Genomic DNA, 26,109 nt, shown 5'->3' on the forward strand with positions numbered 1-26,109 from the left:
GATCTATGTGACCAAACAGCCTAAATGACAAAAATAAAACCTTTGTGGATTCATCTAATCTTTCTCTGTGTTCCTTTGTGACATATGGGAACAGCTGGAAATGAAATAATTATATATATTATATTACATATTTTATGATTATGCAGAGGGGTGAAAAACAAGTTAAAATATAAGTAAATGGAATCACTAATTAAGTACAAAAAGAGGGAATTGAAATCCTATCATCTTATTTTGTTTCTATCTTTAACTTTGTAATAACCACTTTAACGTTACTTCAGTTGCTCAGCGCTATTCCATATCTAGCCGCTAGGGGGCGTCAGTCAAGTTGGTGGTATAGAGAAGGCTTTTGGGCACGGAGAAGTAGAACAAACCTTCCTGTTGAATGCTAGCAGAAACTCAACGTTTTGTGCTACAGAATCGTACGTTGAAAGGACAACAATCATATTTTAACCTCAGACCGTCCAAGGTTACCGAGTAACAACTATGAAGTTATTTTGAAGAAAAATATCGGTGTGGTTTCGAGCTGGTTGCATTCAAGTGTTCTTGGCGGCGAAAGTGAATCAGAACCCAGAGGACAAGAGACCAAAGACAGGACTTACCAGGTAAAAGAAAATTAAAAACAACAAAGAAGTTGAAACACTTTAATATATGGATTAAAACTTTAGCTTTTTAAAAGTCCCATATCTTAAGAACTGACCCAAAAGTCCACAAAAACTCTTAAATAAAATCCAACAAAACTGGGATATGTCTGCTTCTTTTCCTCTTTTTAACGTCTGAAACTGAACAACAGCAGTTAAATCAAGGAGAACAAGGAAAAAACTTCTCATTTATTAACTACTTAAGCCATGTTTTGATGCCTAAAAGCATACATTTTATAATGCTGGCGTGGGTTAGCCTGGAAAACAATGACTATGCGGTGTCTTTCAAAATAGAAAAAATAAACACTAAATCACAAAGCTTAGCTGGTGTGGTCTGACTGTTGATTAGATTAATTTGACTTTGCCTCAAATCCTATGTTGTGGGTTGTTTTTAATACACTTTTGTAAATGAACAGCTGAATAGCAACCTAAAATTATTTTTGAACTGGTTTTAAATCATTTCTCTTTTTGGATTATACAGCAGGATTATGACTTTTGTCCTGCTGTTGGAAGAGGAGGTTCACAGTTTAAGCTAATAGTTAGCAGGTGGAGCTGAATATTATCAGATGAAGAGCGAATTTTATAAGTTGTCTGTTGTAGTAATAGATAATATATAGATGATGTGATATTCATTTTAAGACATATAATCCAACCTAAACTGGAGCTTTTAAATGATGCAGGTAGAAACAACATGCTCCATTCTGTTTTCCCTGCTGTTGTTTTTACCTGCATCCACCATCCACTAACTCTTGCCCGTATTAAAAATAAATTACATAAATTTGGGCTACATATCCATAAATGTGCAATAGTTCAACACCATCTAAAATTAGATTAAAATATGTGGCACTAAAAATAGTCCAAAAATACAAGATGTAAAAAAAAAATCTTTTTTTAAGTTCTTTATACATTTTTTTTTATCTAGCTACAATTTCTAATCTGTTCTGCTTTGTGTCAAGTGATCATTTTTAGGTCAGATTTTTGCCTGAAGACACTCAGAAATTTGACCTTATCAGCCAGTGGAACATAACACAGTTTCCCACTTCCTCTCAATCCCTTTCGATTTGTAGTTAAGTTTCATTTTCTCTCAGCCCAGCCACATTCATTTCTTGGTAAACCGGTGATCATGACTCCACCCACCTTGATAAAAGGAGCAGCTGAAGCATCACTCCTGTATTTGCAAGAGAATTTGGTTCTCTGCTTCACCTTGTTTCTGTAGAGTTTCCATTATAAATTTTAAGAAGGAAGTCTTTAACAGGTAAGTCACTTTTCCTTTATATGAACCCAGCTTCATTTTCATCAAACTACAGCTCAGTGTGCCTCATGCTGTAGTTTCCTAATTGCATGTTTTCTTTTTACTGCTATTTCCCTAGAAGTAGGAGCGTTCTGTAAGTGGTGTGAGGTGTTGATGAATGTTTCTACAACAATGGCAGACTCTGAGGAGGAAGAGGTAAGCAAGGATAAGAACCGAGCAATGATGTGAGCTAAATGGTGTTTATATAATTTTATGTGGGATTTTTCTGCAACACCAGTGGTTTTTATGGTCATTTTAAGTGAAAGAATAATTTTTATTGCAACTCCTTGTTTATAATTTCCTAAAAGAAACAGTTGCCTTTCAGGACATTTACCTTTGAAGTAAAACAATGACAGAAGGAGTGAGTCATTTAAGCTGAAAGATGTAAATTTAAGAACCAATTTAGGCCAGAAAAATTAATCTAACTGCAAAAAAATAATAATAATAATAATACATTATAGCCCATGATATACTTGATTATTTTAGTGATTTTTTTTTTCTTTTTGAACTTTGTTTACTCAGATACAGCAAATCTGGAAAATATGATTTGGATGCAAATCCCTTTTTTATGTATGTAAATGTCTTAATCCAAACCATAATTTGACTATGGATACCTTGAAGTTATCCTGTTTTACTGTGCATAAAATGATTGTAGCTCAACACTGTGTTCAGCCACACCTCTTGGGTTGAGGAGTTAAGTTTCATTTTCTTACAGATCATTTATTCGTGTTCTTTTCACAGGAAGTGAAACTGTGTTACTGCATCATATGAAGGAGGGGCTGGGTTAATGTTTGACAAGAGAGTTTACAGTTGTGTTACTGGCAGGTTGAAGTTAATGACTAAATATTTTCTCATTTAAATTGCAGTTCGTTGATGCATCAGGTGTCTTTACTGAACCTGTCTGTAATGCAGAGGGAGGCTCCACTGTGTCACTGCAGACTGATGGTATGTATACATTTGTTTTAAAACTGTGGCCTTCAGTCATTTAGTTATTTTTGCAATACTCATAAATCACAAATATTTCCTTTCTTTTCTGCCAGATGTTTCTCCACCTGTAGCTATTCACTGCGTTGGGACCAACATAGTTTCTTTTGGTTTAGCACCAGTTGTTTCCCCAGTTAGGTATAAATTTATAATAGATTACACCAGTGACACACACACAGGGAGCATGGAGACCAGAGACTGCAGCACTGTTGATGTTGTGGGACTCAACCCTGGGACAGAGTACACCTTCAGAGTCACAAGGGTTGCAGAAAAAGAGGAAATAGCTACTCTGTCTGTAATTACAGGTATGTTTGACTTGGGTATGAGTTTGGACACAGTGAAGAATGGCTCCTGTATGTAAATAAACATGATAAATAGTTGCTAATGTTAATATTATAACAGTCAAAGCAGAAGAAATTGTCTATAAATATTGGGCTTTTTAAATAAATAAATAAATATCTTTATTTCTTGTAAAATATAAATTTTCTTATGTTTGTTCAACAGAGGCTGATCCTCCCATGGCTATACAAGTCTCAGATATCAGCAATGAGTCGCTCTCTCTCCAGTGGGAGAAACCCTCTGGAGAAGTGGAGTCTTTCATTGTTGGCTGCTGCAGTGATGGTGAACTTGTGCAAGAGTTAAAAACAGAGACAAACAATGTGACATTCAGCAGCCTGAGGCCTGGGGTTACTTACTCCCTCCATGTTTCAACACAACTAAGGAATGGAACAATCAGCAAGTCAGCTGTTATAGCTGACAAAACAAGTGAGTAAAAGCAATGTATGAATTATAGATAACCGTAGATGAATACAAATAAAAGTGAACTTCTGGTATGACATACATTAGTTCACTTTTATCTGCATCTATGCTCATTTCACACTAAATAAAAGTATAGTAGTTCCGACTACAGTCTTCACACTACAAAAACTAAGTGTAATGCATGCATTTGGGATTCTTGTGTGATTATCCAAAAGGAGGAAGTGATTGTGAAGTACAACTTTTTTACAACTGCAGCTGCATCTTTAGGGCATACCTATACCAGCTTTGGACCACCGAGAGAAAAAGAAAATTCAAATCAGTCACAGTTGATCCTAGTTATCGAACTGTACAATACGGTCGACTAATTTTTCAAAGTAGTTTGAAACTTTCAGCATTGACTCCTCCTGGACGACCATGTAGCAACAACAAAAACAGTTTGTGTGGCTGACGTTATTGCAGGCCCTCCTACCGAACATGCATGTTGGAACAGTAGAGAGGAAAAACTCTCCTTCAACAGGAAGAAACCTCTAGCAGAACTTGGATTAGTGTGAGTGGCAATTTGCCACAAACCAACTGGGGCTTTAAGAAGTCAGACCAGAATTCACTGAAAAGAAACAGATGAACTGATGTAGGATCATTTTTAATGTTCATGAAAGTGAAAAGTTAATAGTAGGAGAGGGAAAACGTTTTGTTTATGCTAGCATTATCTCAGCCGATGACCTCCTCCAGGAAGGTACCACAGCCAAATGAAACACCAGACCAGGTGTAGCTTTTATGGAGAGAAAAATAACTAAGTGAAAACAAAAAGTTAACAGTTGGAGAGTAGTAGAAGAAGAAACTGAGAAAGTGGTAATTTTTTCGTCCAGTACCCTTAGGATATCCTAAGTCAGTCTACCTACACTATCTTGCCAAAAGTATTGCCTCACCCCTTGATTCACATACAGGCTTAAGTGAGCTCCCCAATCCATAGGGTTCAATATGACGTTGGGTCACCCACTGCACAGAGGAAAGTTAAAACTTTTAAGCTTTTCTGGAAAGGCTATCCACAAGGATTAGGAGTGCGTTTATCGTGATTTTTAACCATTCCTCCAGAAGTGCATTTGTGAGGTCACATACTGATGATGGATGAGAAGGCTTGGCTCTTAGTCTCCACTCTAATTCATCCCAAAGATGTTCTATCGGACTGAGGTCCGGACTCTGTGCAGGCCAGTCAAGTTCATCCACACCAGACTGCCATCCATGTCTTTATGGACCTTGCTTTGTGCTCTGGTGAACAGACATGTTGGAAAAGGAAGGGGCCTGCTCCAAACTGTTCCCACAAAGTTGGGAGCATGGAATTGTCCAAAACGTATGCTGGTATATCAGAGTATACGAACATTCTCTGGTATGCTGAAACATTCAGAGTTCTTTTCACTGGAACTAAGGGGCCAAGCCCAGCTCCTGAAAAATAACCCCACACCATAATCCCCCCTCCACCAAACTTTACACTTGGCACAATGCAGTCAGATAAGTACCATTGTCCTAGCAACCCCCAAACCCAGACTTGTCCATTAGATTGCCAGATGGAGAAGTGCGATTTGTCACTCCAGAGAACGCGCCTCCTCTGCTTTAGAGTCCAGTGGTGGCGTTCTTTACACCACTGCATCTGATGTATGGATGCAGTGGTGCATCCACGATATACATCACCACTATATTATGGATGCAGCTTCTCCACCATGGAAACCCATTGCATGAAATTCTCTGTGCACTATTCTTGAGCTAATTTGAAGACCACATGAAGTTTGCAGGTCTGTAGTGATTGACAATGCAGTAAGTTGACCTGTTCAGACTACGTGTTTCAGCATCTGCTAACCCCATCCTGTCAGTTTACGTGGCCTACCACTTCATGGCTGAGTTGCTGTCGTTCCCAAACACTTCCATTTCCTTATAATGCAGCTGACAGTTGACTGTGGAATATTTAGGGGCGAGAAAATTTCACAACTGGATTTCTTGCTCGGGTGGCATCCTATTACAGTTCAATGCTAGACTTCATCAAACTCATGAGAGTGACCCAATCTTTCACAAATGCTTGTAAAAACAGTCTGCATGCCTAGGTGCTTAATTTTATAGGCACCCCGAAGCATACTTCAATGCTTTATAGGCACCGAGACATGTTTCTGTAGCATCTTTGTAAAAAATAATATGCTGTAATGTATCAAGTTAAATGGTTAATGAATAAAAATGTCAAATGGGCTAATTTCTCAGAAGATAAAGTACGACTCATGAAGGAGTAGACAGTTTGCAGTTGTTGGTGCCTTATATTTATATACATATTTACAACACAGTGGGAAAAAAAATCCAAATGGCCATATAAAAATGCACAAGAAAAAAACAAAACAAACACGGAAAAAACAAACAAACAAAAAAAATCAATCCCAGAGTTCCACAATTAATGAACCCACACCCTTCAGTTCATCAACCCCAACCTGGGGTTGGTTTGGGTCCCAAGAAAAGTTACTCAAAGTGCTTTGTTAAGTGCAGGTCCTGTTGACAAAAATAATATCCAAGTGGGGACAAAATTGTTCACTGGCTGCAAGGAGCCTCCTACCAGCCTAAGAACAGAATCTTCAGGCTCTACAAGTACAATCCTTCCTGGCCTGGACTTCAGCTCGCCATCAACCTGGCCTGAATAAAACAGGACCATTTCCTCAATAAATATAGAATCAAAACATTCTAGTGTGCACACAAATTCAATGAATGGCACTTTTTTTGCACTATAAATAGTTCCAACAATCATTTTCAATCAATATGCATATTCAATAAACACAGAGTTTATTGAATATGCATATTCAATAAATTACATGGATGTAATTTTCATGGATGTAAATTACATCCATGAAAAATCCAACAGATATGCACCATGTAAATTAGTTAACATGAAATGTAAAAACATCAGTCTAAACGAGTGCTCAATAAACATTTAAGGCACCTTATTGTTCCCCAATTGTCTGTTCAAAGTTACTAAGGGTGTCTGGATTGACACAGTCGGTAATTTAGCCACTACACAAACAAACAGTGACATCAGCGAACGCTAAGTCACACACAGAAACACTCACCAATTCCGCAGTTCTCATATCTCATACAAACGTTTTTTTTTTCACCTCGTTTCGACTCGGCTCATGGTAGTAGGCTCCTATAGTTCAGTACATTTATATGAGCATCATACAGAATTAAGAAGAAAACATGACACAATGTTTAACTGACCTGCAGCTCTGCTGCTTCCAACCGCATCCTACTCTTTTATATTTCCCCACTCCAGCTAATATACCTAGCAGATAGGCTGCAGTGGCACATGTGACCCTAATACTCAACAGCGATTGGCTGTCTGGTAGTCTTGCGAGAACCACTGACATTATAATACAACTATCGTGAGATTTTAGAAATGAAGGGGCCAAATAGTGGAAAAATCCGGGTTAAATTTTAACCCGGGTGTAAGTTAAAATTTACACCAGCAGGTTACATTTCCATGGCCATATATTGGCCCAAACACGAAACACTATGCCTTATCGGTTTATCAGCACCCCTTTGTTTCATAGCTGTTATGTAGTTGTTGTCTGATGGGTGGACCTGACCTGGTCACAATTTTATGTTGCATTAGAATACATTAGACATTAGACAAGGTCATTTGGGCACTTTACAGAGACATCTGTAGATTTGTGAAAATAGTGTCTGTCATCTGCATAGTTCTAAACTATCAAATGTTATGTTTACAGAAACAAGGTTGGAGAACCTGCTGGTGGATCTAGGCCTGGAGGATTACATGAGAAAAAAGCTTTCACTCAGCAAGATACTTCAAATTGAAGGAAAGACCATCACTGATCATCTTGTTGAGTGTAAATCAGATCTTCCATGGTACTTTTTAAAAAAACTGATGATGGTTAATGTGACTTCAAGGAATGTAAAATGTACGTCTGAAAGCCAATCTGTTTGTCATGATGCAAATCATACCAGACTAGATCTTTCAGACCTTGTCAGCACAACAAATGCAAGTGAAATACTCAATCCTCTTGATTTAATCACTGCTCTCTTCCTGTGTTCTGATGGTTTTGTTCAGCAGGAACTGGCTCTAAAAATGTCCATGTGTCAGTTCTCTGTTCCTCTGCTGCTTCCTAACTGTGATACACAGCAGTGCACCCTCATGCTGTGGGCCATGAGAGACATTGTTAAGAAGTACAGACCTTCAGCTCTTGCAGAATCAAAAGGCTTCATAGAAGAAAGAATAGTTCTTTCTGAACTTCCAATGATCTCATTTGTGAGACTGGGTGAGTGCTCTCTGTCCAAATCAGAGATCCTCAATAAACTTCTGAGTCACTCTCAGCAATACCATGACACCTTTGTTCACCACAACATGGAGTGTGGAGACATTCAGAGAAGAATATCCAATGGACTGACTGAAATGACCTGGTATCTTCCCTGTGGAAACAGAAACATGGACATCTTCAGTGAACCAGTTGCTATAGCTAACCTTCGTGGAGACATTGCTTCATTTGAAACACAATTCTCCTTTTTGTGTCAAACATCTGCTGCAGTTTTTGTTTTCTTTGATGATCCTACATTGGGTTTCAGGCTACTTTCACAACAAAACTGCAAAGCACAGATATTCCTGGTTGGTAATCATCAGAGCAAAACATTTAGTCTAAATGCTTTGGGAAAAGTAGCCACTGACTTATGCTTGACAAACAGCAACATTATTTTGAAGACTAGGTCCATGAATGATGCAGATTTTGTTAAAAGTCTGAGGAAGACAGTTTGTTGTGTGGTTGAGAGCTCCAACAAAAAAAATACACTTGAGCAGATGGCTGATGTTGCCCATGAGTTGGGAATCATGGTTGATGAGGACTCTTCAGAGTGCCAGGCTGGAAAACAAAATGCAGATGCCATCATTGCAGAAATACAAGACACTCTTCAATACAAAGAAGATCAGCTTCCCCTTCAAGGCCAAATATGGAAGGAACTGACAAGTGTAGAGAAGGAAGAATTTCGCCTTCAAAAGGTTGGGTCACAAAACATTGAAAATTACAAAAGTGATCTTCAGGAGCAAATAAAAGAACTGCGGAAAAAACAGAATTCTTATGATATGTCAAAAGCAATGACATGCTTTATCAATGCAATATCCAGCCCAGGAACAGAGAGGCGCTTTTTCCTGAAATGGCTAAGAATGAACCTCGACAACCTGTCACGTATAAAGCTTTCTGGACTCAGGGACCTCTACAAGGAAAAATGCAGGGATTCTGAGAATAAAGAAGAGATCAAAGAAATCGACCAACAACTTTCCAGCAGCTCACTGGGAGTTGAGCACTTCTTCCGTGAAATGGGTCAGATCTATGAAGCTTCTCTTTCTCTTCCAGATACAGATCCATCACGTCAACAACTGCAACATCTGCCCAAACTCTGTGCCCAGTTGTTGCTGGATGGATTTCCTCTTGAGCTTGTAGATGGAGATGCTTCCAACATTCCTCTCAGATGGGTGAGTGATGTTCTCTCTCAGCTCCATGACTTGGTGTCTCCAAAGAACAAGATCCTGGTCGTCACAGTTCTTGGAGTTCAGAGCACAGGGAAGTCCACTCTCCTTAACACCATGTTTGGAGTCCAGTTTGCAGTCAGCAGTGGTCGATGCACTAGAGGTGCCTTCATGCTGCTCATCAAAGTCAATGAAGACTTCAAGAAAGTTCTCAACTGTGACTTCATGATGATCATCGACACTGAAGGCTTAAAGTCACCAGAGCTAGCACAGCTGGACAACAGCTATGAGCATGACAATGAGCTGGCAACACTTGTTGTTGGTCTGAGTGACATCACCATTATCAATATTGCCATGGAGAATTCAACAGAGATGAAAGACATCCTGCAGATAGTGGTGCATGCTTTCCTCAGGATGAAGGAGGTCGGCAAAAAGCCTCAATGTCAGTTTGTTCACCAGAACGTTTCTGATGTTTCAGCCCATGAGAAGAACCTGAGAGACAGGAAGCTGCTGTTAGAGCAGCTGAATGAGATGACCCAGGCAGCAGCTAGAATGGAGAAGAAAGAGGAGAACAAGAGCTTCACTGATGTGATGGAGTATAATCCAGACACTGGGAACTGCTACATTCCTGGACTCTGGAATGGAAACCCACCAATGGCTCCAGTCAATGCAGGATACAGTGAGGCTGTCTATGAACTCAAGAAAAACATCATCCAACAGCTGGGAAAGTGTGGGTCAACTTCTAATAACATCTTGGAGTTCAGAGAGTGGATGACCAGCCTGTGGAACGCAGTAAAACATGAAAACTTCATCTTCAGCTTCAGAAACAGCCTGGTGGCTGATGCTTACATGAGGCTCTGCACAGAGTACAACCAATGGGAGTGGGAGTTCAAAAAGGAAATGTACAACTGGGTCACCAATGCAGAAACTAGAATTTCCAATTTTGGTACAGCTGCTGCAACATCTGAAATATCTGATGTAGGGGAATTCATAGTTCAGCTGAAAAGCGAGGCAGCTATGGAGCTGTCTAAATGGGAAACAACTCTGCTCGTCAATCTGAGTCAGTATTTCAAGAAAACAGAAGGTCATGTTTATCTGGTCGAAGGATACAGAGAGGAATTTTCAAACAGTGTAAAGTGCCTTCGACGAGAAATTGAAAACTCAGTGTCTAACCAGCTAACAGCAGCAGCTGACATCAAGCAAGGAATGAAAGAGCTGAATAAAATCAAGGAAAATCACACAAAAGAAATTGAGAAAGCAGTCTGCCTATTAATTGATGAGTGTCGAAATAAAAAACTTAACATGGCAGACAAGGAGTTGAACAAAGAATTTGATAAGATGTGGAAAAAAACACTACAGAAGTTGTCCTTTTCTGAACAGAAGAACCCAGATGTCTTTACCAGCGTTTCACGTTGTCTCAGAGAGAACATGTCCCAAAGGGGAAGTTATGCATCGCAATTACTAAGTCAAAAGGATCTGAGAAAGTGTGGCTTGGAAACCTTTAAATTCACTGCTGACGGAGCCTTTAAAAAATTCATACATACAGTTAGTAAATTTTTTAACATTGAAGACCATGTGATGGCTGTACAGAAAATGTCTGACAACATTATAGAGACTTGCACTCAATTTGTTAGTGAAAAAACTGAAAGAAATAACAAATACCATGACACATACATTCAGGAGATTCTACATATTATTGATGAAAATCTTCAGAACAACAAAGACATAAAAACTGACATTGAGTTTGAAGTGTCTCTGAAACAACACATCTGTGGATTTGCAGCCAGAGAGTTTCAGAAAATGAATGAAGATTTCATACAGAAAAATGATCCCTACATATGTCTGCAGAAAACCAAGGAAAAGTTTCGAGCAGATTTCAAAGACGTTTTCCATAAACGAGACCAATGCCAAAAGAAAGCTGAAGAATTCACCTACCAGTATCTGAAACCTGCTGTTGAAGACTTTGTCTACAGAAAAATGGGTCCTGATATCGTTGATGAAATGTTGACAAGAGAAGAGTTCAGCACACGAATGTCCTTCCAATATTCAACTTTACAAGATTTGCTTTCAAACCAAAACATTGATGACTTCTTGAGCTACAGTTCCTCTTATGAAATTTATGTTAAGAAAAGAATACTTCAACAGATAAAAACACAGTTTTCCAGCTGCTCTGCAACACAAAAGATGGAGGAAAGACACCTGAAGTCCAGTGTCACCAGCATCCTTGATGCCATCAATACGGCAAAATCAAAAAATAGCAGAGACCTGAAAACATTTGTGGAAGATCTCTGCAAAGAACTTGGTGATAAACTGGTCATTTCCCAGGATGCTCTTGGTGCCTTCATGGTCCTGAACAATGCTGACCAGGAACAGTTTGCTCACTGGCTCTCATCCTCTGTAGAGGGAATGGCAAAATGTCTTCAAGAGGAGTTGAAAGAAATACCATTTGATCAAAAACTGAAAAAACTCAATTTGAAACCCCAAAATGAGCTTTTTGCCAGAGTGATTGGTTGTGGCCAACAGTGTCCATTCTGTGCAGTACCATGTGAAGCAGGAGGAAAAGCTCACACTGAACACTTTGCGTCACTCCACCGACCACAAGGTTTTGGTCAGTTTAGGTGGGATTCATCAAGAAAGCTTGTCATAGACATTTGCTCGTCTCTTGTCATCAGTGACAAAGAGTTTCGCTGCAGTGCAACAAACTATGAATGTCATCCTTACAAAAGTTACAAGGAAATTTTTCCTCTCTGGAAAATCTCTCCAGATGTGAGTCTTCAAGCATCAGACTACTGGAAATATGTAATGACAAAGTACAACAATGATCTGGCTAAAGAATATAATGCACTGCCAGCTGACATCCCTTCAGTTTGGAGAAATATCACAGAAATCCAGGCGAAAACAAGCCTTGAAGATTCATTTCAAATAAAGTAGACATTTTTTATGATCCTTGGAACTGGGCACTTCTTGCAGTTACATTTCCCCAAGCACTATGAATGGCGTCCTTACAACCCAACATTTTTCTAATGTTTCTAAGTCCAGACCCCTTTCTGGTTCGTAATATCATGTGGTGCATTTCTGGAGCCTAAACGGTTTTAAATACTAAAATGTTACTATGAAGTACTTTTTCATTTTGTCCCCACAGATGAATATGAATTGACAAACATTTGACCTGTGAATTATTTTAGACTGATCTCTCTACAATGTAATGCAGAAAAAATTCAACCAGTTAAAAATGTTCTACAATGTTCCTTCACAAATTTGCATTCTGAGGCTTTTCTTTTATTACATCTAGGTTTCGAGGAAAGTTATGGACCTCATGTTTTCAAAAATAAATGTTCATAATTATAATGTAGAATGAAGTTTTTGTTGATTTACCAAACTTTTAATGTGGGTCTGCAGAAACATGTTGGTTTAGATAATATATAGAGAGAAATATTTATGTTTTCGCATCCACCTGAATAATGTGCAGTTGCGCCACTGAATTTTATGACCGTATAAAAGTTGTAATAACATTGCATATATAAAGAAACAGAATCTGACCTTATTTTAAATTTTAACTGTCTGAACTAGTAAACTACCTGATGCACCCCAACATTTAAATACATCTCTGTTTTGAAAGGTTATGTCTTCATCGTGGAATATAATGCTGAAGATGTAAAAAATAATTTCACTGTGTAAAAATCTATTGTCTTGTTTTCCTTCTGATTAAAATGTTTTAACAAGGAAAACTATTAACATTTCTACTTGTAAATTTTGAAGCTGTTATTTAGCTGAAACTGCTACGCATGACTGAGTGTCTCATTAGTATACAACCCAAAATGTCATATTTGTAGAATTTGCCTTGATCATTTTTGTTCTTTCACTTTTATTTTACATTCCCTTCTTTGTTTCTCATATTGACATTAAAATGTATGAAGACAATTGCAAAGCTGAAGTAATACAATAAACAAACCCAGTAAAGAGAATTATCCGTTCTCCAGTTCTTGATGTGTGAGGTTAAAGAAGTCAGTGAGTTGAATTCATGAATTCCACTTAATACCAAAATACAGCTGGTCAATTATGACCTGCCACCTTTAAGAGGTTACAGACAAAAATGGCATCCCAGAAGAGTTTCGCTTTCCCTTTGTCTCTCTGAGCTTCGGGCGTTACCTCGTGTGTTTCCTAACATGTCATTTCTTTAAGCTTTAGCTTAGCAACTAGCTAACAGAGATGGAAGGAAAACACAGAATTATTTATTCTCAACAAGAGTTATTGGGCTGAGACATAAATTATTTACAAAGGTGTTGATTCCTTTGCTGTGCTTGAAGGAGGAAGCTGTCAAATGGAGACAGAGACATGCCATCTAAAGCTTATTTTTAGGGTGACAAATAGAAATGAGTATATTTCAGCTGTGGAGACAAAAGTGTAATTTGCAGACTGCTGGGTGAAAAGGTGTAAGATATATTTAAAAAGTGAAGCAAGTTGTAAAAAGTAGTACAACATGGAGCAGAATAAAACACTTAAGATGTGGATGGAAGCAGTGAGGAGCATTTCTTTCTCTGAAAATGTTTCTTTAGCAGCAGCATTTGTCTGAAATAATGAGGTGTCGTCATTTCAGAGCAAAATCTGTCACATGAGTCCTGCAGGTGAACTACTGGGAGTAAAATGAATGGAGAATTATAAGAGGATTTTTAAATAATCAAATAGTTAAAAAAAATACAGTAAAATGTAAGACTCACTGTGCTTTCCTTTACTAATATGGGAAACAAAGTTTTTGTCATTATTTAAGCCAATTTATTCTTCCTTTGTTTTATATCCTGACATACTTTGAAATTGTCCCAGAGTTGAATTATGTTTTATAGCAGAACAAAGACACACAGACTGCAGTCTGGCTATGAATGTCTTTAATGTTTCCCAGATCAGAATCACAGCATACAGTGTATAATAACTTCTAAAGTAACAGAAATATCATCACCTCATTTATTTATATGATTTCACTTTCCTTTTTTAATCTTTTTTATTTTCCATTATTTAACAGATTTGTTCATCTCAAGTCTTGGGTTTCTGAATTCAACATAGAATATAAAATGCAAGACAACAGGTGCAGATTATTTATGGAGACCCAGTTTGCATCATTTGTATGTTTGTTGGGTGTTTGTGATTTGATGCCCATCTGAACTGATATAAGATCCAATCTGACACAATTTCCCATTTTCTCATCAACCTTCCTGCTGCATCACTATAGGAGGATCTTTAAATACAACAAACCAACACAGTGAGAGAAATCAAAATGTTGGACCACCTCTGTGATCTCATGAGGCATCTGATGGTGTTAAAGCCCTAACATGTTCAACACATAAATCAGCTACATGAAACACCGCTACATGATAATATATCTCAAGAGTGAATTTGTTTCTATTGGACTGTTTGAGTTTGGATCAAATTAGTGGAAAAAGGTCACATTTCTAGATGCTATCTGACTTTAAACACAGTTATTCAGCAGTTAAAAGGGTTAAGTGGTTATGAATAGAATATTTAACAATGAAAACAAGCTCAAAGAAAAAAAACTCAAGATTTGATTCAGACTTGGATTATTTTGTCATATTTGGATGTTATTTGGGTCTTTGTTGTGTCAGACCTTTAGTAAAATTCTGCTACAGAAACTTTCCTGATTCAGGCTGAATCATGATGCTACAGCATATCTACATGACGATGATCTGTCAAAAGTTTAAAAACTAAATCTGTTCCTGTTGATTGTGAGTGAATATGCATTTTCTTCCTTTGTTTTCATTTGCAAACTGCACCTGTTGTCTTTTGTTGTCACCAAATAAGCATATCATTCATCCACCCAAAAAAACAAAGAAAAAAAAAACAAGAAACTTAATATTTACAAATATTTCCTCTGTTTGATTCTTACACTTAAAAATGTACAGTTTTGATCCTGATCCAGATGTTGTGTATCTCCATCCATCCTCCAACCAGGACTGTTTGTCTTCAGTTCCTCTGGACTGAATGAAATCCGCCACAATGGCGCCCTCTAGTGCTGACATATAAAACAAACCACCACATCCAGGCCAAACGTTTTCCTCCAGCTGCTGTGTTCAGATCGACTCCACAACCTGCTACCACCTCCTTTGTCCACAGGACTGAGTACAAAAGAGTTCATATTTAGACAGATTAGCATTTCGTCCTCCTGGCTAACAGTTCAGACAGAAAGACCGCCGAGTCTCTGAATGTTTTTATTTTCTTTTGATCAGTTTGTTTTCTCTTCTGGTTCAAATTTCAACATTTAAGGCTGTTCTTGTTTTTCTTCGTCCTCCTCTTGGCCACAGCATGTCCGTATAGCTTGTTGGCTCCTGATAGGCAGATTCTGTCCAGTCGTGTGATTTGCATTGTGCACATTTCCCGTTCAGTAGTTTATAAAATCTCAGCTGCTCGGCGTATGAACCCGTTTCCAGCCCTCTCCGACCACCAGGCAGTAAGAAAAGGAAAAATTAAAAACAAGCCAAAGCTAGCGCATGTTCAAAGACAGCAACGGTGACACCTGTCGGCCATGTTGGCTACCATGTGTTCCTGTTCTGCTAACGGACCCATAATGCATGTTTGACATCTTCATCTTGAAAAGCAGAGCTGTAAAATGATATATTCCTAAACTAACAGAAGGAGAACAATTAGAAACAACAGACATCTACTGTGTCACCTTTACCCTGTTGAGAAACTCCTTCTTCATCTTTGCAGCTCTGTTAAAACCTGCTAGGTATCCCCACCGGATAATCAGTAGAGATCACTGAATTTATACTGATATGAAAATATGGGTGTCAAAAATATTTAGAAAAGGGGAAATATGGAAAATAACAAGGTCAGGTGAGTTAACTTGCCTATCTGCCTCCTTTAGCTGGCTAAAAAGTGGTTCTGATATAATTTGTATAATTTAATACGTCCACTTCATAGGCACAGATCAACTGAATGCATAATTAACAGAATATCTCTTTAACATTGTTAAAAATAAAATACATTTGAGAACTAAAAGAACTGACAGAAAGCAGCTAATGTTGAAATGCATCGTCTCTGATGCTAATGCGTAATTTACCATTAAGTAATAAAAAGGTGTGATGAGCTTTGTTGCTTTAACTGGTGGATTATCTGATTGGTGGGAGAATTTTATGAGCTGAGAAATATTTAATTTCAATTGGGAAAACGTGCGTTGACAGGTTCTTCATCCTTTCTCCATGTTGCCGCTCTTGAAAAATAATTCATGCATAGATCCCCATTGAGAAAACCCCCTTTATATTCTTTCTCCTTTGTACACATTTATATAGAACTATATATAATATCATTTCTCTATATCTATATTGTCAGCAAAAATCTTTCCACATTAAAACACTTGAACAACAACAAAAATAAACAAGATGAGTGAAAGAAAACCACAATCAAAGGCCAGTTTGGCACTTGGTCATGAGGACATACAGCCTGTGTTTTCAGACAGGGGTTAAAATTCATCTCAACCTTGATCAGAAAGCAAAAACACATTTGGCACGAACCGTATTGGTAGACTGAAATGACGTTACTTCTGACATCTCAGTACGTTGTTGCTCCTTGAACAAAGAAGCACCCTACGGAGGGGAGAAGTCAAATGAGCCGTAAATAAGACACAGATGTAGAAAAGAAACAAATAAGAAACTTCACAAACACTCTAGAAGACGGTAAGAGCTGACACCAAAGTAAAAAAGAGAGAACATCAAAGGTCCAAAAGCGTTTGTCCCTTTGAAAATTTCTTTAGACTGGAAACTGTGCACCCTCCTGGAAAAAGGTATGTCTGAAAGATCGACGTCGCCTCCGAGCTGATCATCTGCTCCAGCGCAGTTCATTTTAGTTCATTGTGTCTCCTGCTAAGCTGTACAGCACATGATGGAGGAGGTGGAGTTCCTTTTAGAGAAACAAGAGAATGTAAGAACAGAACGAAGGCCCTCAACCACAGGCCTCCCTTCTAGATCGGTAGGAGATCCAGGACTCCCTGTCTTTAGGCGGTGCTGGGTGGGCCAGTCCCTACTATACCCTGGTGGTGGAGTGGGGGTGTGGCAGGGTGTTGTTGTGGCCGGTGGAGGGGAAGGTGTTGAAGGCATGAAGAGGCTGCATGCTGGTGATGGTGCTTGGGATCATAGTGATGGTGTTGGGCGTCATCAGCGGCACATCGTCCGGAGCCCGGCGCAGCGCCAGCGTGTAGTCGGGCGGGCAGGCGGGTCGCAGGATGTCATGTGGTCGAAGGGGCTCCAGGTCGTGGTGAGCGTCGTGCTCAGAGTGCTTCATCTGCAGGGACATGATTTCCTCCTCCTGGCTGTGAGCGAGGTCGTTGGCGGGTACGCCGCGCTGAGGAGACAGTCGGTGCCGTCGCATCTCGTGGCGCTTGTCGCGTTTGTAGTAAAGGGCAGCGAATGCCAGGATGTTGAGGAACAGAAGAGAGGCTCCCACAGCAACCGTGACACTCAGCTCTGTGGAGTAGTCACGGGTGTCTCCAGGAAAGAGGTCCTGGATTGGACGGTCCGAGCCCTCGGTTTCAGGATCGGAGGTGAAGGTTGAGTAGGGGTGGGGAGTGGTTCGAGGACCTGGAGTCCTTGGCCTGGGTCTGTAGGTGTCCGGGCCTGGACCAGGGCCAGATGGCGATCGGGTTGTGGTCGGGAAGATGCCATTGATGGTATGAAGATGGGGGACGAGTTCCAGCCAGAAAGCCACCTTATTCGCTCTGTAGTTGTCCCTAACTCGAGGTTTTAAGCCGATATGGAGATACTGCTTGTCCTTTGGGTTGAACTTTGTCCAGATGACCTCTTCAAAGCGGTTGGGTTTGGTGTGAATGAACTTGGTGTCCTGAGGGACGGGGAGGTTGGGGTCGCTGATGGAAAACGAAAAAGAATTGTTGATTAATGTGACAAAGCGTTGACAATGTTTTGGAAAAACACCATGGATGCTTCAATAAAGGTCCATTTACGTATCAATAACTACTGACTTAGAGTTAAAATATGTCAGATTAAAATGAAACCTACCCAGTTTTAGCAAAGTTAGTCCAGTAAGTCATGACCACAGCGCTCAGCATCACGTCATTCTTCGAGAAGTTGCACGGGAACAGGTCTGTGGCGCCGATCATCGGCACGCCGAACACGTACGGGATCTCGTCTCCGTGAGCGGCATCGGCCCATTCGGGTCGCGTCTCCGTCTGGCAGTGGTGGTAAAATGTGTAGAAATAAACAGGCGACTGGAACTCAGCGTGAAGTTTGGCAGTGGCCACAGCTGGCGCCACCCACTGGTGGTCTGTGAACAAAGCTAGGAGAGTCTTTCTTCTCATGTCACCATTGTCCCTGTCTGCCCAGTCTGTGTACATGAACTTTATGGTTTCCCTCAGGATGTCTTTGCCTGCAAGAAAACCAGAGATAAAGGATTAAGAAATGTGACCGAGAAGGCTGAGGTAGATAGAAACTATCTGCATTTTAATTAGGTAAGATGTAGGGCTTTGTAAAAGTATATATTGAATATTTTCACATTTGGACTTGTTGATGCCAGCAGACAGAAATATGCACACCAGATTATTATGATTTCTGTTTGTAAAAAAACAAAACACCAATGTCCCTCCATTTCACAATCATAAACCCCTTTTTGTTGGTCCATCACATGAAATTTCCCTAAAATGCATTGAAGTTGGTGGCTGTAAAGTGGCAAAATTCGAAAAACCTCAAGGATTGTGAATCGTTTTTCAAGGCGGCGTATGTTAAAAGGCGAGACAAAGTGAACAGGATTTGCCTTTCAGATACACAATGACTGACGAGAACTTGAGAAGGAGCTGCATTATTCAAACGTGTGTATTTGGACTGCGGCTTGCTGCGAGGGGTTTGCAGGCTGAGCTGTTGGGAACAACAGCACCATGATTGGGAGGCGGCGGCTGCCTGGGGGCTGATGAGCGACAGCATTAGTGCCCACAGAGCCCCAAAGGCCAAAGCACAGACCCACCGCGGTGAAAGATAATCTCCATGATAGGCGATCTCATTAGTATGCTTGTCTTGGCTGGTACACTCCACTTTTTGTTCCTTCTCATTTTCTTGCTCACATATTGTTTTAAAGATGCACACTTCAAGGGGGGGCTGTGATTCTGAGGTGCTTGATCTGTTTCCATGTTCAAGAATAGCTCTCTGAAGGAGTTTATGTAAAACAGGATCATGCGGAGAGAGATTTCTAAGACTGACAGATGTTGGGGTCGAGGTTCCTCACCTTCAGGATATCCGTAGAGGTTGTCCACAAAGTTAGAGATTGTGTAGTCGAACGCTGCAGCCGAGATGCCATCGTTGTCCTCGCTGTCGTCCACAAACTTCAGTCCTTCTCCCTGGTTCACTCCTATGAGGATGTCGTAGTTGAGGAACTCCCCCTGGTGGCACAAAAGCAGAATTACAAGTTTTGTAAACAAATTTAGATGAGACCTGAACCAAGAGCCATTATTAAAGCTTTTTCTCCCCTGAAATTTCTCTTTCAATGTAGATTAATTCCACATTTAATTATTGTCAAACTGCTGTTTATAAATGTAAAAAAGATGAGCAAAATGTAACGCCTTCCAGACGTCCACCATCAGCAGGTGAGTGTTCATGAAATCAGTTTTTCTGCTTTTACATCAGAAGGCTGACATGGCAAGTCCTGTTACATCTTTTAAGTATCTTATTCCATATTAATGTGTTATTTAATCATTTTACCTTCCTCCTTCAACAAGGATTTCTCAACAATAAATTGTCCTAGAAATTATTATTGTTGATTTGAGACAATTTTTGAGTAACATGTTGATAATGACATAATAATTAAAGTTTGACCTCTCAAGGAGCAATAAACTTTAATTTACTAAAGAACACTCCACACTGGAACTGGAAGATATTTAAATATGCAAAATAAAACACAACAAATTAAAAGACAATAAATTAAAACGCATCAGAAGCCAGAAATAAAAAATGATTATTATGTTTCTGAAATTGCCCTTCAAAAGTTAGTAATCATCAGACTGGAAATCGTCTAGCTCATTTTATTTTCTTATGCACTTCATTGCTTATTGCTGCAGCAGCAGCTGCAGCAGCAGCAGCGGCAGCAGCTGCAGCAGCGGCACACCGTCCACCTCTAGTAGCAGTTTTACAAGCCGAGTTAATCTAATCTAGCTACACGAGTTAATCGTGTAGCTCATTTTATTTTCTTATGCACTTCGTTGCTTATTGTTACAGCAGCAGCTGCACACCGTCCACCTCTAGTTCCAGTTTTACAAGCCGAGTTATTTTTCTTTGACTAACATGTTGCTTCTGACCAGCTGCTGAGTGTCGCAGCCTGACCTGTAACTGTGTGGAAAGGTCACATCCACACCTCACTGCGACTTCTCAGCTTCCTCCAGAGTTACTCAGACAATGATGAGGTCACCGTCTGACCTCACCTGCTGCATGAGGATCTCCGGGTCGTCCGGCACCACGTCTCCGTCCACCACGGGGCCGAAGGCGATGTGGTAGCGGGCCGGCTGGATGTCCTGGTCCACCAGCTCCCTGAAGGTCTTCCGCCTCAGGCAGTCCACCAGGTCGGCGGTCTCTGAGTAGGTGCAGCCCACCTTCCTGGCCAGGTTCTTGGTGTATTTCAGGGGCTGGTAGTTGACGGACCAGCTGGAGATGGCCGTGCCGCTCTGAGCAATGGCCCTGTGGAACAGACCTAATGGACGAGATTGAAAAAGGACATTTATATTCTGCCTTTTTGAAGGTTTCGGATTCTTTGGTGGTGATGCAAAGAAAACTTTTTTTTTTTTTCAATATTCTCTGAAGACATAACAGAAAATCTGACAGATTTCCGTCATAAAGCAGCTAAGGACACTGAGGTAGCAGTGGGAACAAGCTCTTTGGACAAGTCAAAATATCCATTTTAACTTCCTTTTCTCTCCTTGCCTCATTTCTACACCTCCCTGCTTCAGTCTCTCCCTCCGTCTCCTGAGTTCTGCCCATCCTGAGCCGTTGAAGCCAGTCGAGTGGCTCGTTAAGGGGGCCGCCTGCCTCTCTCGTTTCCTCTCGGGCTCTCTCCTTCTTCCTCTCCCTCTCCTCTCCAGCGCTGAAGATTGGTCAGTTAATTATTAAGCAGAGCTGCAGAGTCTCCTTTCCCTTAGAGATCAATTATAGTAAGAAGAAGCAGGGAAACAGCTACACTTACATGCATATCTGCACCAGGAGTGGCAGAGGGAGGGAGGGAGACGGCTATATTTTATTGGTCCTTAAGATTCGCCTCTGTTCTGCTACTTTATTTGGCATCTTGTCTTTTCTTGTTTTTCATATCACATCGTTATTTATCACCTGGGTACTAATTTACAGATTGTTTCACAACAAATATGGAGCCATCAAAATCTGATCTTGTGTCTCAACTGCCAGGTCAGTCTGGAGGAGAGAAGTCATCACTGAAGCATCCTGGACAGGTCACCAGTTCATCACACAAGAGACACACAACAACCATGAACACACACAAAGCTGAGGATAACTTGGAGTAACTAACTAACCTAACAGTGATGTTTTTGAACTGTGGGGCAAAACTGGATCACCTGGAGAGAATCCACGCCTGCACAGGGAGAAATTACAAACTCCATGCAGAAAAGCCTCCAGGACCTTCTGGCATTTACAGTATTATTTGTGCAGACTTCAAGTCTCCTCAAGGCAAGCAGGCAACCATTGCTATAAAAAATTAAGTTTTTCACAAACCAATATGGCAGCAACTAGGAACCCTCTCAGTCATCAATAACTAAGACACAGATAATAATATTGGTGTATTTGAGCTGTAGATGGTTAAAAGAGGTGATGAAATTACCAGAAATAGATAAAAGCAAAACATTTATCTTTTATTATTGTTCCCTGGTAGAACATTGAAGTAAGCTGATTGTCTGGAGTAATGACGGTTTTCCTTCATCAGGGACGAGGAAGCTGATCGGGGTTGTTGTGAAGATGGCATGGTATGTCAATTTGTTTGAATGGCCTAGTCAAATCAAATTGAGTCAATGGCAAACACGAATGCTGTCCAAACCTGCATTAAAAGACTTTCAAAGCATTCATCTGCAGAAGCTACATACTCGCTCCAGTTTTCAGATTTTCGTCACCACACATCGTCTCCCTTCCACCTCATAACTTTATGCTACTTTGTGTTGATCTGCCGCATAAAATCCCAATAAAACTCATTAAAGTTTTCTGACAACATATGTAGAAATACAAATACTTCTGCAAGGCAGTGATGCTCATTTTCTCCATCGTCTATCTCTGTCCCTCATCATATAATCAACGTTACGAAGCGTTGCCTTCATCGCCGCCTGCTGTCAGGTTTGATCTGTGCAAACCTGCTGCTGACATGATGGGTGTCCTTTAATGACAGAATGACGGACTCCTTACCTTGGATCCATGACGGAGGGGGAAAGAGGGAGGAGGGATGACAGACAGGCGGCTTCTAGTGAGTTGATGTTACACCGATAGATGCTGATGCAGAGGAAGGTGATGATGATGAGGTGATGCCAAAGCAGAGGGATGAAGACAGACGGTGACAGCGGGTTGGTTGTCAGCAAACAAAAGAAACTGTTGGTGGTTAAAGGGTTAATTCAATATAAAATCTCTAAAAAAAAATCAAAATGCAGAGTGAACAATTCAGGCCTCAATCTAAAAATAAAGATGTAAGGAGAGAAGAAGAATTTAAAAATATAATACCCAGAAAGTCATAAAATAAACTTAACACCTATAAAAACTGTCTAATTAACACATAACATGAAAATTTATGTATAAAACCAAGTTTTAATGAAGCACATTTAGAGGTTTAACGTGATTTTAAGACAAGCTGCTAACATGCAAGGCGAACCGCATCCCGACTCAAAGTGTGAAATCAACACAAAGTTCAATCTGCACAAACTTTACTTCTACCAGTGATTATGTTTTTACTGTTTTATGCAGCAAAGGTGATAATGGCCCAATTAGGACGGTTTCATAAATGCTAAGCAGATTACAGTTAATTACAGTTTATGATTTGTGTTTGAACTTTATAACTTCAGGCGTGAAATTATGTTTTCAGTCATGTTGGAACGCTGTGGAAAAAAACTGTTGTGATGTTAATATGAGGAAAACTAATCATTTGTTTTTATCAGTAGATACACTGGAGAACCAGGAGAAAAAAGAAAGATGCTTAAATTTACACATACAGGCTTAAATATTAATGTAAACCCCAGTTAAATTCAAACGTGTTTAATTCGTCGGTGTGGCTTGTTGCACTTTTCATTTGAGCTTTCGTTTTGTGTCAGGTGCTTCTTTCTGCGTTGGTCCTCCAACCTCAGGTCACGTCGACATTAAAACCAGAACCAGCTGGAACTTCCTGACAAATCTCCGTTCATGCATCAAAACTGATGAAGCTGCTTGACTAGATACCTCTGGAAGGTTCTTAGATGACAGTTTGGTTCACAACTGGAAACCAAGAAGACAAGAAGAGTGGCTAAATATTCAGCAAGAGTCGGGCTTTGAAAGGCTCTGGTCAAACTACAAAGTGCTAAGGAACAACTGACAAGACAGTTGTGACAGGTGGTGTATGAATATATTTGACCCTTAAGATATGAATCATAACTTCTCAAGCCTGGATTTTCTTTGGAATATTAGATATACGCTACAAAAAAAAAAATCAGAGTAGACAAATTATTTGTGAGTTTTCTATTTGTTAGATTTTGGCCTTCATGTAAACTAAAACTGGTGCACCTACTGCTTACATTTAAAAATATTAAAGACGTATGTTGTCATCACTTCTCCCTGAAAAAACGGTTTAAAAGCATCATGAAAGCATCATATTAATACAGTATTCATGTTGATGTTGAGTGTTCAGGAACTTTATGCTTTGTAGCGTAAGAGCAAAAAAAAAAAAAAAAACAGCTTTTTCCTCGTCGTTCCAGCATGTGAGAAACAAGGTGCTGCATTTAATGTTTTCGTTAAAAGTTTATAGAAGCAGACAGAAGTTTTCTGGGCTCCTGGGTTAATTTGGTGGGTTAACAGACATCAGTGGCAGGCAGAGGCTCAGTCAGGATTTCACAGCACATTTTGTTTTCAAAGCACAGAGAAGGAATTAGTCAAAAACTAAAGGACTGCTTAATGCTTGAGATCCACACACACAAAGAACCAGAACAGATGTGAAACTGCTTTTTCAGATCTTTCTCTTCACCCACAAACGGGGCGAGAAGGCAGCGATATTCAGGGCGAGACCTCGAGCGACGCAGAGAACAGAGGAGCAACGATCTGAGGAGGACAGCTTCAAGAACGCCGTGATCAAAGGCGGCGAGCGCGTGGCCGTTTGGCCGCGGATCGTCAGCCACGCTGATCTCGGCTCAGATCAAAGCGGCCCGGCTCGCAGTTCTCTGTCCTCTGGTGGGGCCGCGTTAGCGCTTAGCCCCCGGGGTGTTTTGTGCTGGTAATGGGGAGCAGGAGGTCGAACACATGTAGGGTTTTGATGAAGGAAGGCCCTTCCTGCTGCACAACAGAAGCGTCGGCGAGGCAGGTAATGTGGGGTAACGCCGGCGCTCCCGACTCATTTATCTTCTGAGGATGTGAGCGACGCAGAGAGGATCAAACCTGCACACGCTCATTAGGCACTCGGTGCTCAAATCCTTAAGCTCAAAGGACAAGCGGTGTGTTTTCTTTCAGGAAGTCAAGTGAGCCTCACAGGTGACAGACTGAAGCTGCCATTCTGCATAATTAAGATCTGTCTGTCTGTCTGTCTGTCTGTCTGTGTCTGTCTGTCTGTCTGTCTGTCTGTCTGTCTGTCTGTCTGTCTGTCTGTCTGTCTGTCTGTCTGTCTGTCTGTCTGTCTGTCTGTCTGTCGAAATGATCCGACAGTCTCAGAGCTCAAACCCAAAAACATGTTATCCTCATCTGACACGTTCCTCTGTTTGGTTGAAGCAGCAGTGTGTAACGTTTATAAAAGATTTTTTTTTTATTTCTTAAGACTGTCATTATGTACTGACAGCAAAATGTAGGACAGATAATCAATAAAAGAAATGATCTCCTCCGTCTTCTCCCTGAGTTTATATTGCCGACTGAAGGAATGCACCAAAAACAACCAATCAGAGCCAGGAGGAGGGACTTGGTGCTGTCAATCACCCTCATGTATGCACTAATTACAGCCTCCCCTTGCTCTCTGCTATGCTGTAGCTTCTCCTCAATAGCAGAGGTTGCCATGAATGCTAAAGCTAGTTAGCATAACCACCAATGCTGGCGGATAATCAGTTTTCTTGTTCCTTTGCCACTAGCACATTAAGCAAAGTGTACACGAGTATGATTGGCAGCGCTAAGACCCTCCTGTTTCTGATTGGTTGCCTTTGGTGCATATTTTTCAGACAGCAACAGTAGCTCAGGAAGGAGGTGGATGAGATCGATCTTTTCACAGATCTGGTGACAGTTTTAACAAATAAAATGCATATTTCTATAAAACTCAGTCGGTGCGGCACAGTAGAGCATCGTCTCACCCTCAGAGTGGTGAGACAGGATGAGCAGGTTCACGCAGGAGGCTCCTGCTCCAGATCCAAAGATGGTGATCCTCTCAGGGTCGCCGCCAAAATGGCCGATGTTTTCGTTGAGCCAACGCAGAGCCTGAATCTGGTCCAGCAGGCCGTAGTTCCCCTTAGCGGACTGATCGCCGGTGCTGAGGAAACCTGTTGGTTGACAAAAGGAAGAGAAACAGAGAATTATCGATGCTATTAACTTTCATAATGTTTCCTTCATGTAAACTTTTCCTTCTCTGAATGGTAAATCAGATTGTAGCTAAAACTGCAGAACACAACTCAACTATTACAATCCAAATAGTTGAGTTAGATAAAACTTCAATTATAACCAGAATTTAATGCTCGTGAACTATTTTAAAAAAATATTTAACTTGCCATAGTACAACTGGACAGTTTTAATCCTGAAGTTTTT

The 26,109-nt window shown here is 40.3% G+C and overlaps 2 protein-coding genes across 2 annotated transcripts; one reads left to right on the forward strand and one right to left on the reverse strand.

Annotated features, from left to right (window-relative positions):
* Positions 1-1,783: 1,783 nt before the first annotated feature.
* On the forward strand, positions 1,784-13,137 carry LOC148154165 (interferon-induced very large GTPase 1). Its single transcript, XM_088015741.1, has 6 exons — positions 1,784-1,893; positions 2,009-2,085; positions 2,796-2,874; positions 2,970-3,218; positions 3,418-3,678; positions 7,425-13,137. Exons 2-6 carry the CDS (start codon positions 2,044-2,046, stop codon positions 12,101-12,103), a joined length of 5,310 nt encoding a protein of 1,769 aa, XP_087871867.1. The 5' UTR covers positions 1,784-1,893; positions 2,009-2,043; the 3' UTR covers positions 12,104-13,137.
* A 3,037-nt stretch (positions 13,138-16,174) lies between these two features.
* Positions 16,175-25,899, reverse strand: nlgn2a (neuroligin 2a; the record flags this gene model as incomplete). The annotated part of the gene is made up of 5 exons (XM_014970254.2): positions 16,175-18,038; positions 18,190-18,556; positions 19,406-19,559; positions 20,595-20,860; positions 25,662-25,899. Coding segments are annotated over 5 exons (1,863 nt in total), but the record flags the coding sequence as incomplete, so codon positions are not given.
* Positions 25,900-26,109: the final 210 nt, after the last annotated feature.

Source organism: Poecilia mexicana, unplaced genomic scaffold, assembly GCF_051168715.1.
Source record: "Poecilia mexicana isolate PSO_F unplaced genomic scaffold, ASM5116871v1 scaffold_18, whole genome shotgun sequence".
In the NCBI taxonomy this organism is placed as follows: domain Eukaryota; kingdom Metazoa; phylum Chordata; class Actinopteri; order Cyprinodontiformes; family Poeciliidae; genus Poecilia; species Poecilia mexicana.

Coding starts and splice junctions, on each gene's coding strand:
- LOC148154165 (XM_088015741.1), top strand. CDS start 2,044: ATGAATGTTTCTACAACAATGGCAGACTCTGAGGAGGAAGAG. Junction 2,875..2,969: donor TGTGTCACTGCAGACTGATG/GTATGTATACAT, acceptor CTTTTCTGCCAG/ATGTTTCTCCACCTGTAGCT. Junction 3,219..3,417: donor TACTCTGTCTGTAATTACAG/GTATGTTTGACT, acceptor TTTGTTCAACAG/AGGCTGATCCTCCCATGGCT.